Source organism: Neoarius graeffei, chromosome 6 (assembly GCF_027579695.1).
Source record: "Neoarius graeffei isolate fNeoGra1 chromosome 6, fNeoGra1.pri, whole genome shotgun sequence".
In the NCBI taxonomy this organism is placed as follows: Eukaryota; Metazoa; Chordata; class Actinopteri; order Siluriformes; family Ariidae; genus Neoarius; species Neoarius graeffei.
In genome coordinates this window covers 6,864,267-6,876,803 of record NC_083574.1, presented here as the reverse complement: position 1 = coordinate 6,876,803, position 12,537 = coordinate 6,864,267, and the positions used below count along the sequence as shown (strand labels likewise).

Here is a 12,537-nt window from a genome sequence, read left to right as displayed (position 1 = left end):
CGCCAACAGATACTGGCAAGAGCGTATAGATGAGGCGAGGCGCATAAGGCTTCAGAAATTCTCGTAATTCGTAATTATTCTCCTTCCGGGTTTGCGGTGTTTACAGATCCCAGCGCGCTCGCGGGGCGTGTGTGGGCATGTGAGGACACTCCTCCTCACCAATCAGTGCACAGGGGAGTGTCTGCTCACGCCCCCAACCTCACTCGGCACGGCTTGGCTCGCTTCAGCCCCACTCCAAAACGGTGCGAGTTTTAGGGGCTAAGCAGGGCTGAAACGAGCTGAGTCGTGCTGGTTTTTGGTAGTCGAAACGCGAGCCGTGTCGGGCTGAAGTGGGCTGAAGCGAGCTGAAAAAGGGTAGTGGAAAAGGGCCATTAGCTAACTACATAGTTAATAAATAAATAAATAAATAAATAAATAACTGGCCCCATTGACTGCTAAAGTAATTACTTGAAACAAATTATTATTATAGTATTAAGACATTTAATTTTAAATCACACTTGGATGACCCATGTGTAGTAATATAAAAAGTATTTTTGTTCATAAAGTAGGAAAGAAAAAATTAAATTAATGATTTGTGGTAATTAAAAACAAGATATTTAAAGAATACTTTGAATATTCAATCATCAAATAAATTGATTTCAAAAGATAGTCAGCATGAAATAACCTGGAAAATGAATGCGGGTCATTTTTGACCCATGTTGTGCTTTAGAAGGGGCGCGCACATGTTTTGCATCAAAGGGTTAAGAAAGCTCCAGTACAATAAACTGTAATTTTACAAATTCAGTGTGCTGTAGATTTAACACTAACTCTCAGGAGGCTTCGAAGACTTGAGGTGAAATTACACAGCAAGGCACAGACGTAGTGAAGTATAAAAACGGCTAACATGTAGACAATGATAAAAGTCAGGATTGTTCAAGACTAAGTGATGAATGTTTTATTTATATAGCATGTTTTATATACAAGGCAGTTCAAGGTGCTTGAAATGAAATGAAGAAAAATCTCATATTTAAAAAAAAAAAAAACAGTTGAGGTGAAAATGATAAAGTAGGTTAAAGTTTAAAAACTCGTGTTTAAGAAAGTTTAAAAAAAAAAAAAAATGAAGTGTGGAAATATTCTTTTTCGCAAGCCATGACCTGATTTGCACTTTTAGAAAGCGACTGCTTATGGGATTTAAATATTTCCATCACTTCAGTCTGTCAGATTTGGTGATTTTTGTGTAATATTTATTTATTGGGAGCAAATCTGCATTCATGGTATCTGCGTTATTTAACTCTGGCCCGAGTTTAAGATTTATTCTGCGAGCCTTGTTTCTGGAACTGACCCTTTTTGCTTTAGCTACGTTTATAAAGACTGTCATAAATTTTGGCTTCCGCAGAAACACTTGTGCTTCGTGTGTGAGTTTTCCTGGCAAACATCCTCTCCCTCATACACGTCCAGCTGATTTAAGGAGCAGTGTGATGCAGTACAGCTGTATTGTGTCAGCAGGGATTGGCGTTGGAACTGATTAATCTCTCGTTGCGGAGCGCTTTTCTCCTCTTTAGCACAGCTGGCTCAGTGGAACATTCCTGTTAGACATGGAAAATGGAGGGAGTGTGTGTGAGAGAGTGCGGGAGGTAGTGAAAAGTACATCTGCTATTCCTGGAGGAGTTTTGTAAACACCGGGGCTCTTGTGGGCTTCGGACCAAATGCTTATCATTATCCTGTGGGTGGTATAAAATTCTCTCTCTCCTTTCTTTTCTCTCTACTTTCATTCTCTTCCTCTGCTTCCGTGTCTGTTTTTCTGACTCAGGGCCGCCTGATATTAAAGGCAGGGCTTCGATCTTTAAAGTGCACATGAGGCCACTGAAGCTGGATTCCAGTTTGACATCGGATCATTTGGCAAGAAAACTAGCTGCTCTCACACCTGGTTTCACAGGTAAGAAGAAAATGCACAGCTTTTATTTCCTCCACATTTCACGTGGCTTTTTAAAATTCTCTTCTTCATTTATCACTTTTTTTTTTTTACATTTAAAAAAAAAAATTTCATTAGTATCCTAGATTTTTTTTTTCTTTTTTTTTAATTAAAGGTAATTCTTATGTATTAATATTATTTAACTTTTATTATTTGAATATATATATTTTTATTTTATTACCACCCACGCATATAGCTTTAGTACTAAAGACAGCATCTTGTATTAGCATGTGTATAATTTATTGAACTGACTTTACCAATAGAATCTTTTATCAGTAAAACATTTTATTACACTATACATATCCAGTCATTTATAACTAGTTATAAAGCATTATCTAGGGGTTTTATCTTGAGTGAACAATGTTTTAAGCATTTAAAATATATATATCTCATCTCATTATCTCTAGCCGCTTTATCCTTCTACAGGGTCGCAGGCGAGCTGGAGCCTATCCCAGCTGACTACGGGCGAAAGGCGGGGTACACCCTGGACAAGTCGCCAGGTCATCACAGGGCTGACACATAGACACAGACAACCATTCACACTCACATTCACACCTACGGTCAATTTAGAGTCACCAGTTAACCTAACCTGCATGTCTTTGGACTGTGGGGGAAACCGGAGCACCCGGAGGAAACCCACGCGGACACGGGGAGAACATGCAAACTCCGCACAGAAAGAAGGGCCCTCGCCGGCCACGGGGCTTGAACCCAGGACCTTCTTGCTGTGAGGCGACAGCGCTAACCACTACACCACCGTGCCGCCCATATATATATATATATATATATATATATATATATATATATATAAAAAAAAGAACTATAAATATAAGTAGCATAAAGACCTGTAAACAAAAAAAAACATCATTATGTTAATAATAATTTAATTTTCTATAGCATTTAGCAATCCCAAGGTCGCTTCCCAGGAGGGGATTGGCAGGGGGGCACTTGGCAGGAAGAGAAATAAATGTTCATGGAAAAGAAAAGTATTCATGAACATTTTCCCACGGAAAGCTTTTTGGAAAGGGGGGAGAAATCTGGATGTTCGGAAAACTCTAGTTTTAAAAATACAAGTCCTTTTAATTGAATAATGCATTTTAAATAAGATCTTGTCATTCTGGGCGGCACGGTGGTGTAGTGGTTAGCGCTGTCACCTCATAGCAAGAAGGTCCGGGTTCGAGGGCCTTTCTGTGTGGAGTTTGCATGTTCTCCCCGTGTCCGCGTGGGTTTCCTCCGGGTGCTCCGGTTTCCCCCACAGTCCAAAGACATGCAGGTTAGGTTAACTGGTGACTCTAAATTGAGCGTAGGTGTGAATGTGAGTGTGAATGGTTGTCTGTGTCTATGTTTCAGCCCTGTGATGACCTGGTGACTTGTCCAGGGTGTACCCCGCCTTTCGCCCGTAGTCAGCTGGGATAGGCTCCAGCTCGCCTGCGACCCTGTAGAACAGGATAAAGCGGCTAGAGATAATGAGATGAGATGAGATCTTGTCATTCTTCTTGATTTAAAACTGCACCAGTTATCCTATTAAGTATTTAAAACAATGTTTATTATAATCATTAATAGTATGCTATTATTTTTATATTGATAGTGTAATGAAGGTTTTTCTAAGTGATTACTCAAACCATTTCAAATGATTATCATATTACAGGACTTACACGTGTGTAAAGAACTTCTGTAAAGCAAAGATGCTTTTTAAAATAACAGTGAAATTTTTAGATAGAGCATTAAAGCAAAGTTTCTTAAAAATATTTTTTTTAACGTCTCGGATTCTTAACATTACGGTGTCAGTATTATTTCTATATTTAACTTTCTGTATTTCTTTAAATTTTTATAATAAGATGTTTATTGCCACCCTTTAAGAGAATTATACTTGTAGAAACTTTTAATAGTATTTTCTCTCAAATATATTTTGAAATCAGTATCAGTGTTTACGTTTGAAATGTTTGCGTGTGTGTAGAAATAAAATGGAAAACTCCCCATTTCCCTGAGGACTGCTGGACCGAGTGGAGACGGTGGAGCCCGTGTAGGACTGGTTTATGAATATAAATGTCTTTTTTTTTTTTTTTTTTTCAGGGGCTGATATTGCGAATGTCTGTAACGAAGCCGCTCTCATCGCGGCGCGGCACCTCAGCCCAGCTGTGACCTCCAGGCACTTTGAGCAGGCTGTCGAGAGGGTGATTGGAGGTCTGGAGAAGAAGACGACGGTTCTGCAGCCTGCTGAGAAAACCACTGTAGCTTACCACGAGGCCGGCCACGCTGTCGTAGGCTGGTTTCTGGAGCACGCTGACCCTCTACTGAAGGTACACGCAGACTCTGCTTTAGTCACATGTCTCCGAAGAACAAAGTCGTTTGGTGATTTTGTAAAAAGTAAATGTGTGAAAGGTTTCTGAAAGGAGTTCAGAACTGTTACGTTTACTATATTATTATATACTGAAGTTTCTGAAATAATCAGGGTTATTTATATCACTGTAAATCGAATATGTAACGTTCACCTGAATGAACATCTTAGTAGCCGACAGTTGTTAACCACATTTTTAATTATTGGCATGTAAATACAAAAAAAAAAGCATAATCACCAGTATCCAAAGGCATTTCATCCTCGTCACATTTTCAAACATTTTGCATGAGGTGAACTTGCAGATAACTTGGTTCGTAATTTCCAACCTAGGTAAAATTTTGGATTATCGAAGATTCTTTCTTCCATTCACTTTCTGTCTACACCGACCTAGTATTCCTATCCACCTAATTAGCATTTTTATTTCACCTTTTTTCATACTTAACCAGGATTCAAACTCTGAACCTTCTGATTCTTAACCCAACACATTAACCAGCAGACCAGTGATGATTGCACTGGAAGGAGTGATTTTGTACACTTTGAATTTATTAAAGGAGAACTGAAGGCAATTTAAAAAAAAAAAAATTAATTTATTTTTAATCATAAATTCTATACTAAGTAACTTTAAAAACGCACAATGGAATTCAACACGATATCACTTTAGATCCATGCATATATTTGAAATGTATGATATTGTATGTAATGCACACACATCTTGAAACATCGATAAAGGACATTTATTGTCAAACTCAAGAATTAATTCACAATAAAAAAATTCAAAGTGACAGTTGGTCCATGTTCGGACCGTCATGCTGGAGATTCTGGGTCTGTGTCGTCCAGGGGTCTCAGCAGCAGTGACTGAGGGTGTCAGGAATCTGTCACGGAGGTGAGCTAGCCTGATGTGCTGATCCTGAACTGGCGTCGTGACTCGAGGCTGACCAGGGCGTGGACGATCCCTGGTGCTCCCTGTCTGTCTGTAACGCTGACTCAAACGGGAAATGGTCGAATGATGAACACCGAAGTGCCGGGCGACCTCTGTCTGTGTACTTCCGGCACGCAACATCCCGATGGCCTGTTCACGTTGATTTTGGCTTAGGCGTGGCATCTTCAATAATGACAATTTTCCCATCATTTCCCCCGGGTGTTTATAGGCAAGATCGTGTGTGTACAGTGTATGCAAAATTTGTTTGAAAATTAAAGCCTGTCCATGTCATTGACCACCCGAGTCATATTGTACTCAATAATGTACAACTCCCTTAAATTCTGATTTGAGCACAGATTTGGAACTTATTCGGGCGGAACGAAGTTATTTTTCCATTGTGATACATTTCTTTTCTTCTTGAGATAAACTCAGCACGAATTCAGCAAGTTTTATCAATGTGCGTTTTTAAAGTTACGTAGTGTATTTCTCATTTTATTAAATATCGGAACGCATTTTTGATCGCCATTTTGTCGCTGCTATAGCAAGTTATGAGTTTTGAAATATGCTCTGGAATACATCAGTCTGTATGTCAAAGCAATGGCAAAGATTCGTCGAGACCTGTGCAAGACATCGTAGGACAGAAGTAAAACGTACAGCGGAAATCAAAGCGACCAACATCTGCTGACGTCGTCAAAAAGACGCGCGCGCCCTCTTTCGAATGCTGAAGCCGGAAGTTTTGTTTGTTTTGATGGCAATCAGGAAAGTTTGAAAAAAGTAGGCAGTAATCGTCATTTAAACTCGTTTTTGTGTAAAATTTCGTTTGGAAAAGTTTTCAAAATGGCAGCGCTGACACTTCACGTTTCGAAGTCTTGCACAAGTCTCGTGAAGATCGCGCGGATAAGCGACGCCTGCCGTGGACCAAATGAACTAAATTCTACACGGCTAAAAACCGAATAGGCCGATAAGTATAATATTTAATTGCAATCAGTTGCCAATACGAGTCACGATATAAGGTTACTAAAACCGAAAACGTAATTGAACACCACAAAGAAATAAAGCAAGTTTAAAAATGACCTCTGTTCTCCTTTAATGAGTCCAGTCTTATTACATCCTCAAGTAGCTTAAAATGCAAAGTATTCCCAAATCCTAACCATATAGTAAGTCTCCCTAATACAAGTAGTAAATTATGAATTCTAATTTGGGTTGAAAAATTCCACACAGACATGTCCTTTTAATCTGGTTTAACCCTGGCGATTTACACGCCTGAATTTCAGAAGGCTTTGTTAAACTTGTATTTAATTTATTTTTCCTCTTCTCTCGAATGTAAATTTTCTCCCACCAGCATGAGGACTAAAACACATGTATTTCTGGAACTATTCAAATGTGTACAATATTATTTTTATTTGTTGAAGCTGTAGAGCTTTCCACTGATGGAACACATCGAGTAAAGGTTTTTACACACACGCAGCACGAGACCAACAAGCAGTGTGAAATCGCGGCGGGGGGAACATAATTTAACGCAACATTTTAATATTCACCTTAAAGGAAAAGGCAACTTTTGTACAAAATCACCACAAATAGATAGATAAATATATAAAGTAATCGATCATGGAATTTATAGAGAAAGAACAGACCGCATAACAGTATCTTTTAACTTTTAATAATATGGGCTTGCGCTGAGCTCGGCGAAGATGCGTTCCGCCATATTGATCTACTGCGTGACGTCATGCGGCCCACCACTGAAAAGAACTCTTCAGTGCTTCATGGTAATAAGGTAAAAAACCAGTACAGTCACTTCTTCAAAGTTTCACCAAATGGTTTTATTTATGCAACTTAAAGCTCATAATACTGTATAACTTTGGTTGAGTAAAAACATGGAGCAAAAACATGGCTGAATCCTGAATGACTCCTATTTGGATTTGTCCTACCAAGCCTACTGCGCATGCGTGAAGCGGCTCGGCTCGGCTTTCCCTTTCGGGCGCTCTCGTTTTCTGTTAGAATTTGGTAAAGAAAAAAAATAAATAAATATTATTTACCAGCTTACCGGGTCCATGAACATAAATCTGACAGCTGACAAGGTCGGGATATAAATGAATCGAGTACAAGCCACCCGCCGGGACTCCTAATCACAGTGATCTGCTTGTAAACACTGTTTTCATGGGCCCAGTGACGTCACAGATCAGAGGGAGGCGCATTAACGAAAGATTCTGATTGGTTTATAGTTGCCCACAATCTCAAAATGGCTGCCTCGTCCAACTTCGACTCCTCTGTGTCGATTCATGATTTCAAAGTTAAAAATATTTTTTCGTGTCCGATATATAATGGAAATAATTAACGGAATTGATTACGCATGTTTTTCTCCTATTACACACCTGGTTTTGTACAAAAGTTGCCTTTTCCTTTAAACGTGACACGATGAGCTGATATGTTGAAAATCCTTCCTTGAGAAGGAGGCAAGAAGACAGAGCTTCATTGTTTGAGTCAGGGGTTCCTGAGACGGATAGCGAGCTTCATTTCATCACGGAGTAGGAGACGGATCAGGGACTGTACACCCACCGCTCTCACCTTCTCAAACTCCTCGTCTCCTCTACGATTATCTTTAGGACTTTTCTTGCCCTTGTCAAACAACACTAGGTTTTGAGACAAAATTAAGGTTTTGAGAGATTCTGCTAAGCCTGCAGCAGTGTGGTGACGTTTCCACAATCCGCACCCTGATTGGATTGAACGCGTTCCTTTCCTTTAACGGGTGAAATGTTAAGGGGGGGGGAATCAAACCTGCACACGAACATGATGAAAGCATTCGTTAATTGCTTGGAAAAAAAAAATCATAATGATAAATCGCACTGTGTGTGTAAAGACCTTTAGGTCAAAGCTAGAAATTATTTCTACGCCTGTGTGCTTTTGAACTGATCAAAGGTTTGGGTTTAAATGCATTTAATTCAAGTGACTACTGCATTGAAATATATTTGTAGTTGTATTCTTGGCATGTTTGCTATTCATTTGGATGTTTTATATTTCTAGTTTGATCAGTTTTTTTTTTTTCTGCTAGCATGTACTGTATTGAGGTATTTCACCTGACGTCACAGGGTCACGTGACGCCCCGGTGTCCGCCATTTTGGACGGCAAGCTAGCTAATGTCAACAACAGTAGCTAGTATGTTACTGTAGCAATGTTGGATGACTGTTAAAACCTTTCCGTCAAGTTTTTCCTTTACTGGATTTACTAGTTTACTGGGCCAGCGAGCCCCGGAGCGCTAGCTAGCCGGCCAGCCAGCCCCGGAGCGCTAGCTAGCCGGCCAGCCAGCCCCGGAGCGCTAGCTAGCCGGCCAGCCAGCCCCGGAGCGCGCTCAGTAAACTAGTAAATACAGTAAAGGAAAGACTTATAACGGGCCATGTCTCAACAGACTAAGAAGTTATTTCAATGACATTTTAATAACATTTTGTTTATCCTGAGGACCGAAAGTAAATGAAAATGTGAACAAACCTTAGCTGTCAGTGAGCAATCCTGGTGGAAGCAGGTAAACGTCGTTCTCTAAGCCTGCTAACCTCAATTTTTGCAAATGCCTCTCCCTCTGCTCGCCCTGTAAATGCCCTACGTCGCTGGATAGTGAAGGTGTTTTCTGCATCTCGCTCCTTTTTCTTTTATGTTTTTCGTTTGTCGCCTTCCTCGCATTCAAACTGATTCGAGCCGTGCCGTCCAAAATGGCAGCATCACATGACTTGGTCACGTGAGTGAAATACCTCAATACAGGGATTTACCAACAATTTTATTTTAATTAACGAAAGACACTGTACAATACGCCTTCGAAGTTCAGTTTACTGTCCTGGAACATCCATGAAACACCTAGGTTCCTCTTGTCACTTGTTATAGCAGCTCTAGTGGCATGGAAAAGTTTGGGCACCCTTACTGAAAATGTCTGTTACTGTGAATAGTTAAGTGAGCAGAAGATGAACTGATCACCAAAAGGCATAAAGGTAAAGACGAGACATTTCAGCGTTTTGTACAATTGGAGAGTGAGAAAAGAAAAGGAACACCATGCAAAAGTTTGGATCCCAATACATTTAAGTTCTCAGGTAACTTTTCCCAAGGTTCTCGACCTTTAATTAGCTTATTGAGCTGTGGCTTGTTCAATTTCTTCGTTAGGAAAGGTCAGATGATGCAGATTTCAAAGCTGTATAAATTCTCTGACTCCTCAAACTTGTCCCTAAAATCAACAGCCATGGGCTCCTCTAAGCAACTCCGTCGCATTCTGAATAATAAAATAATTGACGCTCACAAAGCAGGAGAAGGCTACAAGAACGTAGCAAAGTGTTTTCAGGTAGCTGTTTCCTCAGATCGTAATGTTATTAAGAAATGGCAGTTAACAGAAACAGTGGAGATCAAGGTGAGGTCTGGAAGATGAAGAAAACTTTCTGAAAGAACTGCTCGTTGGATTGCTAGAAAGGCAAATAAAATAAAAACCCCTGTTTGACTGCAAAAGACCTTCAGAAAGATTTAGCAGACCCTGGAGTGGTGGTGCACTGTTCTACTATGCAGCGACACCTGAACAAATATGACCTTCATGGAAGAGTCATCAGAAGAAAACCGTTCCTGCGTCCGAGCCACAAAATTCAGCGTCTGAAGTTTGCAAATGAACATCTAAATAAGCCTGATGCATTTTGGAAACGAGTCCTGTGGACTGATGAAATCAAAATAGAACTTTTTGGCCACAATGTGCAAAGGTATGTTTGGAGAAAAAAGGGTGCCAAATTCCAGGAAAAGAACACCTCTCCAACTCTGAAGCATGGGTGTGGATCGATCATGCTTTGGGGTCGTGTTGCAGCCAGTGGCACAGGGCACATTTCATTGGTCGAGGGAAGCATGGATTCGAATAAATACCAGCAAATTCTGGAAGCAAACATCACACCATCTGTAAAAAAGTTGAAGTTAAAAAGAGGACGGGTCCTACAATAAGACGATGATCCAAAACACACCTCAAAATCTACAATGGAATACCTCAAGAGGCCCAAGCTGAAGGTTTTGCCCGGGCCCTCACAGTCCCCTGACCTAAACATCATTGAAAATCTGTGGATAGATCTCAAAAGAGCAGTGCATGCAAGACAGCCCAGGAAACTTGTAGAACTGGAAACCTTTTGCAAGGACGAATGTGTGAAAATCCCCCAGGTAAGAACTGAAAGATTATTAGCTGGCTACTAAAAGTGTTTACAAGCTGTGATACTTGCCAAAGGGGTGTTACTAGATACTAACCATGCAGGGTGCCCAAACTTTTGCTTCGGGCCCTTTTCCTTTTGAAAATGTAAAAGATGGAAGAAAAAGTGTTTTTGCTTAAAATATAAAGGGAATGAGTCATCTTTAACTTTATGCCTTTTGGAGATCATTTCATCTTCAACTTGCTTAACTGTTCACGGTAACAGCAATTTTGACCAGGGGTGCCCAAACTTTTGCATACCACTGTATAAACGCCATTTCCTCACCAGGCGCTTTTTTTTTTTTTGGAAGCCAATAAGACAAAAGTAGTTTGTCTGTTTACCAATAAACTAGACAGCACAATCCTGTCCATCCTCAAGACTTTTCTGTCATGAAAAACTCAACTGACCATGACGGAGCACTGACACGAAATTCCTTCCTTAAATAATAAATAAACGTAAAAGTTTTCCTTTCCAGAAGGATCAAAGATTATACATTTTTTTCTTCGATTATGTGGCTCGTCCAGCATACAGATCCTGTGAATGAGCTGTTACTATAGAAACAATAACAAGTGCATAACTAATACAGTAAGGCCCACTTTACACGGGGACGGCCTGAAACAAAAACGCAAAAGTCCGTTTTCGTTCTCACTTTTTTCCGCGTCTACACGACCGTTTTCAAGGAGGAAATCTGCGTCTATACGGTGACGCATAAATGTGTGGAATTCAATTGGATGTGCATGCCAGGCGGCTAGGTGGTGCTGTGAAAGACCTCCGCTATGTCTGCACGCATGCGCAACGTCTTCCGTCTTGTCTGATCTGCACATCTGTGCCGCGAAAACTTTGACTACTCTGGCTATGGCTACTCGTGAGGTTGCCAGAGCAGCTTGAAGGTCCGTTGGATCGATGTAATCAGACATGCTGTAGCCGTTCTATATGAGTGGGTGGAGCACAGAGGACGGCAGGACAGAGATCAGGTTTACAAATAGGCTTTATTGCCACACTTTTCAGTCTAACAATATTTTTAAACCAACAGACACACACGCAACCGGCGTCTAGCTTGGGGATGAGCTTCTCTGCTCTCCCTCTTTAAATAGGGCGCGGTCACTGGGAAGACTCACAAACACAGGTTAATTGACATCAGGTGTAGTGATTCTGCCACTTACCTTCCCTGACTCCACCCTCCTGTCACAGACCAGCGCTTGACCACGCCCCCGCTGCCACACATGCTCTTACTATGACGTAAACGCGTACCCGACGTGAGCAGATCCGAGCAGAGTTTGGCGTATTGGGTAGTTTAGACGGATATGCAACGGGGGCTGTTTTTAACTTATCCACTCTGGAAGGCGTTTTCAAATTTTTCCGTTTTTCAGCCTCGGAAACGCCGTCCCCGTGTAGACGAAAGGCACTTCTGATAAAATATTTAGTCGTTTTTACCCGACAGCGTCCTCGTGTAAACAGGCCCCAAGTCTGTGATAGGAATTAAAGACTACAGTCAGAGCTCAAGTTACGAGAAGTGACTCAACCGCTCGCGGTTTCCTCTTATTATGCAGCTGTCCATCATTCCTCGAGGTAAAGGCCTGGGCTATGCGCAGTACCAGCCGACGGAGCAGTACCTGTTCACACGCGAGCAGCTCTTTGACAGGATGTGTGTGATGCTCGGAGGGCGCGTGGCCGAGCAGGTGTTTTTTGGCAAGATCACTACAGGAGCTCAGGACGATCTGAAGAAAGTCACGCAGTCTGCGTATGCTCAGGTAACTATTCAGTTAATTCTGTTTGAATTTGATTTTTTTTTTTTTTCATAAAAATGGCTTTTTGTTCCCACCCCAAACACAGATTATGCAGTTCGGGATGAGCGAGTCAGTGGGTCAGATGGCGTTTGATTTGCCGCAGCAGAGCGACCTGGTGCTGGAGAAGCCTTATAGCGAGGCCACCGCTGAGCTCATAGACCAGGAGGTGCGTTCTCTCATCAGCAAGGCCTTCGAGAGAACACACCGGCTCATCACCGAGAAACGAGAGCTGGTAGAGAAGGTACGAAGACGAGCATCTCTGCAACATCAGTCCACCTGCACACCCGATATCTCGGGACAGTATGTATGAGATGTGCAATCTGAAAACGTCCCTTTTGTCCTTCAGCCGTCCCTGA

At 41.3% G+C, this 12,537-nt stretch overlaps 1 protein-coding gene across 2 annotated transcripts in view; it reads left to right on the top strand.

Annotated features, from left to right (window-relative positions):
• The window catches only part of LOC132887708 (AFG3-like protein 1), a 62,803-nt gene that overhangs the window by 45,658 nt on the left and 4,608 nt on the right, over nucleotides 1-12,537 (top strand). For both annotated transcript variants that reach the window (XM_060923239.1, XM_060923238.1), the window contains 4 exons: nucleotides 1,790-1,915; nucleotides 4,022-4,248; nucleotides 11,945-12,145; nucleotides 12,228-12,422. In XM_060923239.1, coding sequence (XP_060779222.1) covers nucleotides 1,790-1,915; nucleotides 4,022-4,248; nucleotides 11,945-12,145; nucleotides 12,228-12,422 — 749 coding nt within the window. The remainder of the gene's footprint in view (nucleotides 1-1,789; nucleotides 1,916-4,021; nucleotides 4,249-11,944; nucleotides 12,146-12,227; nucleotides 12,423-12,537) is intronic.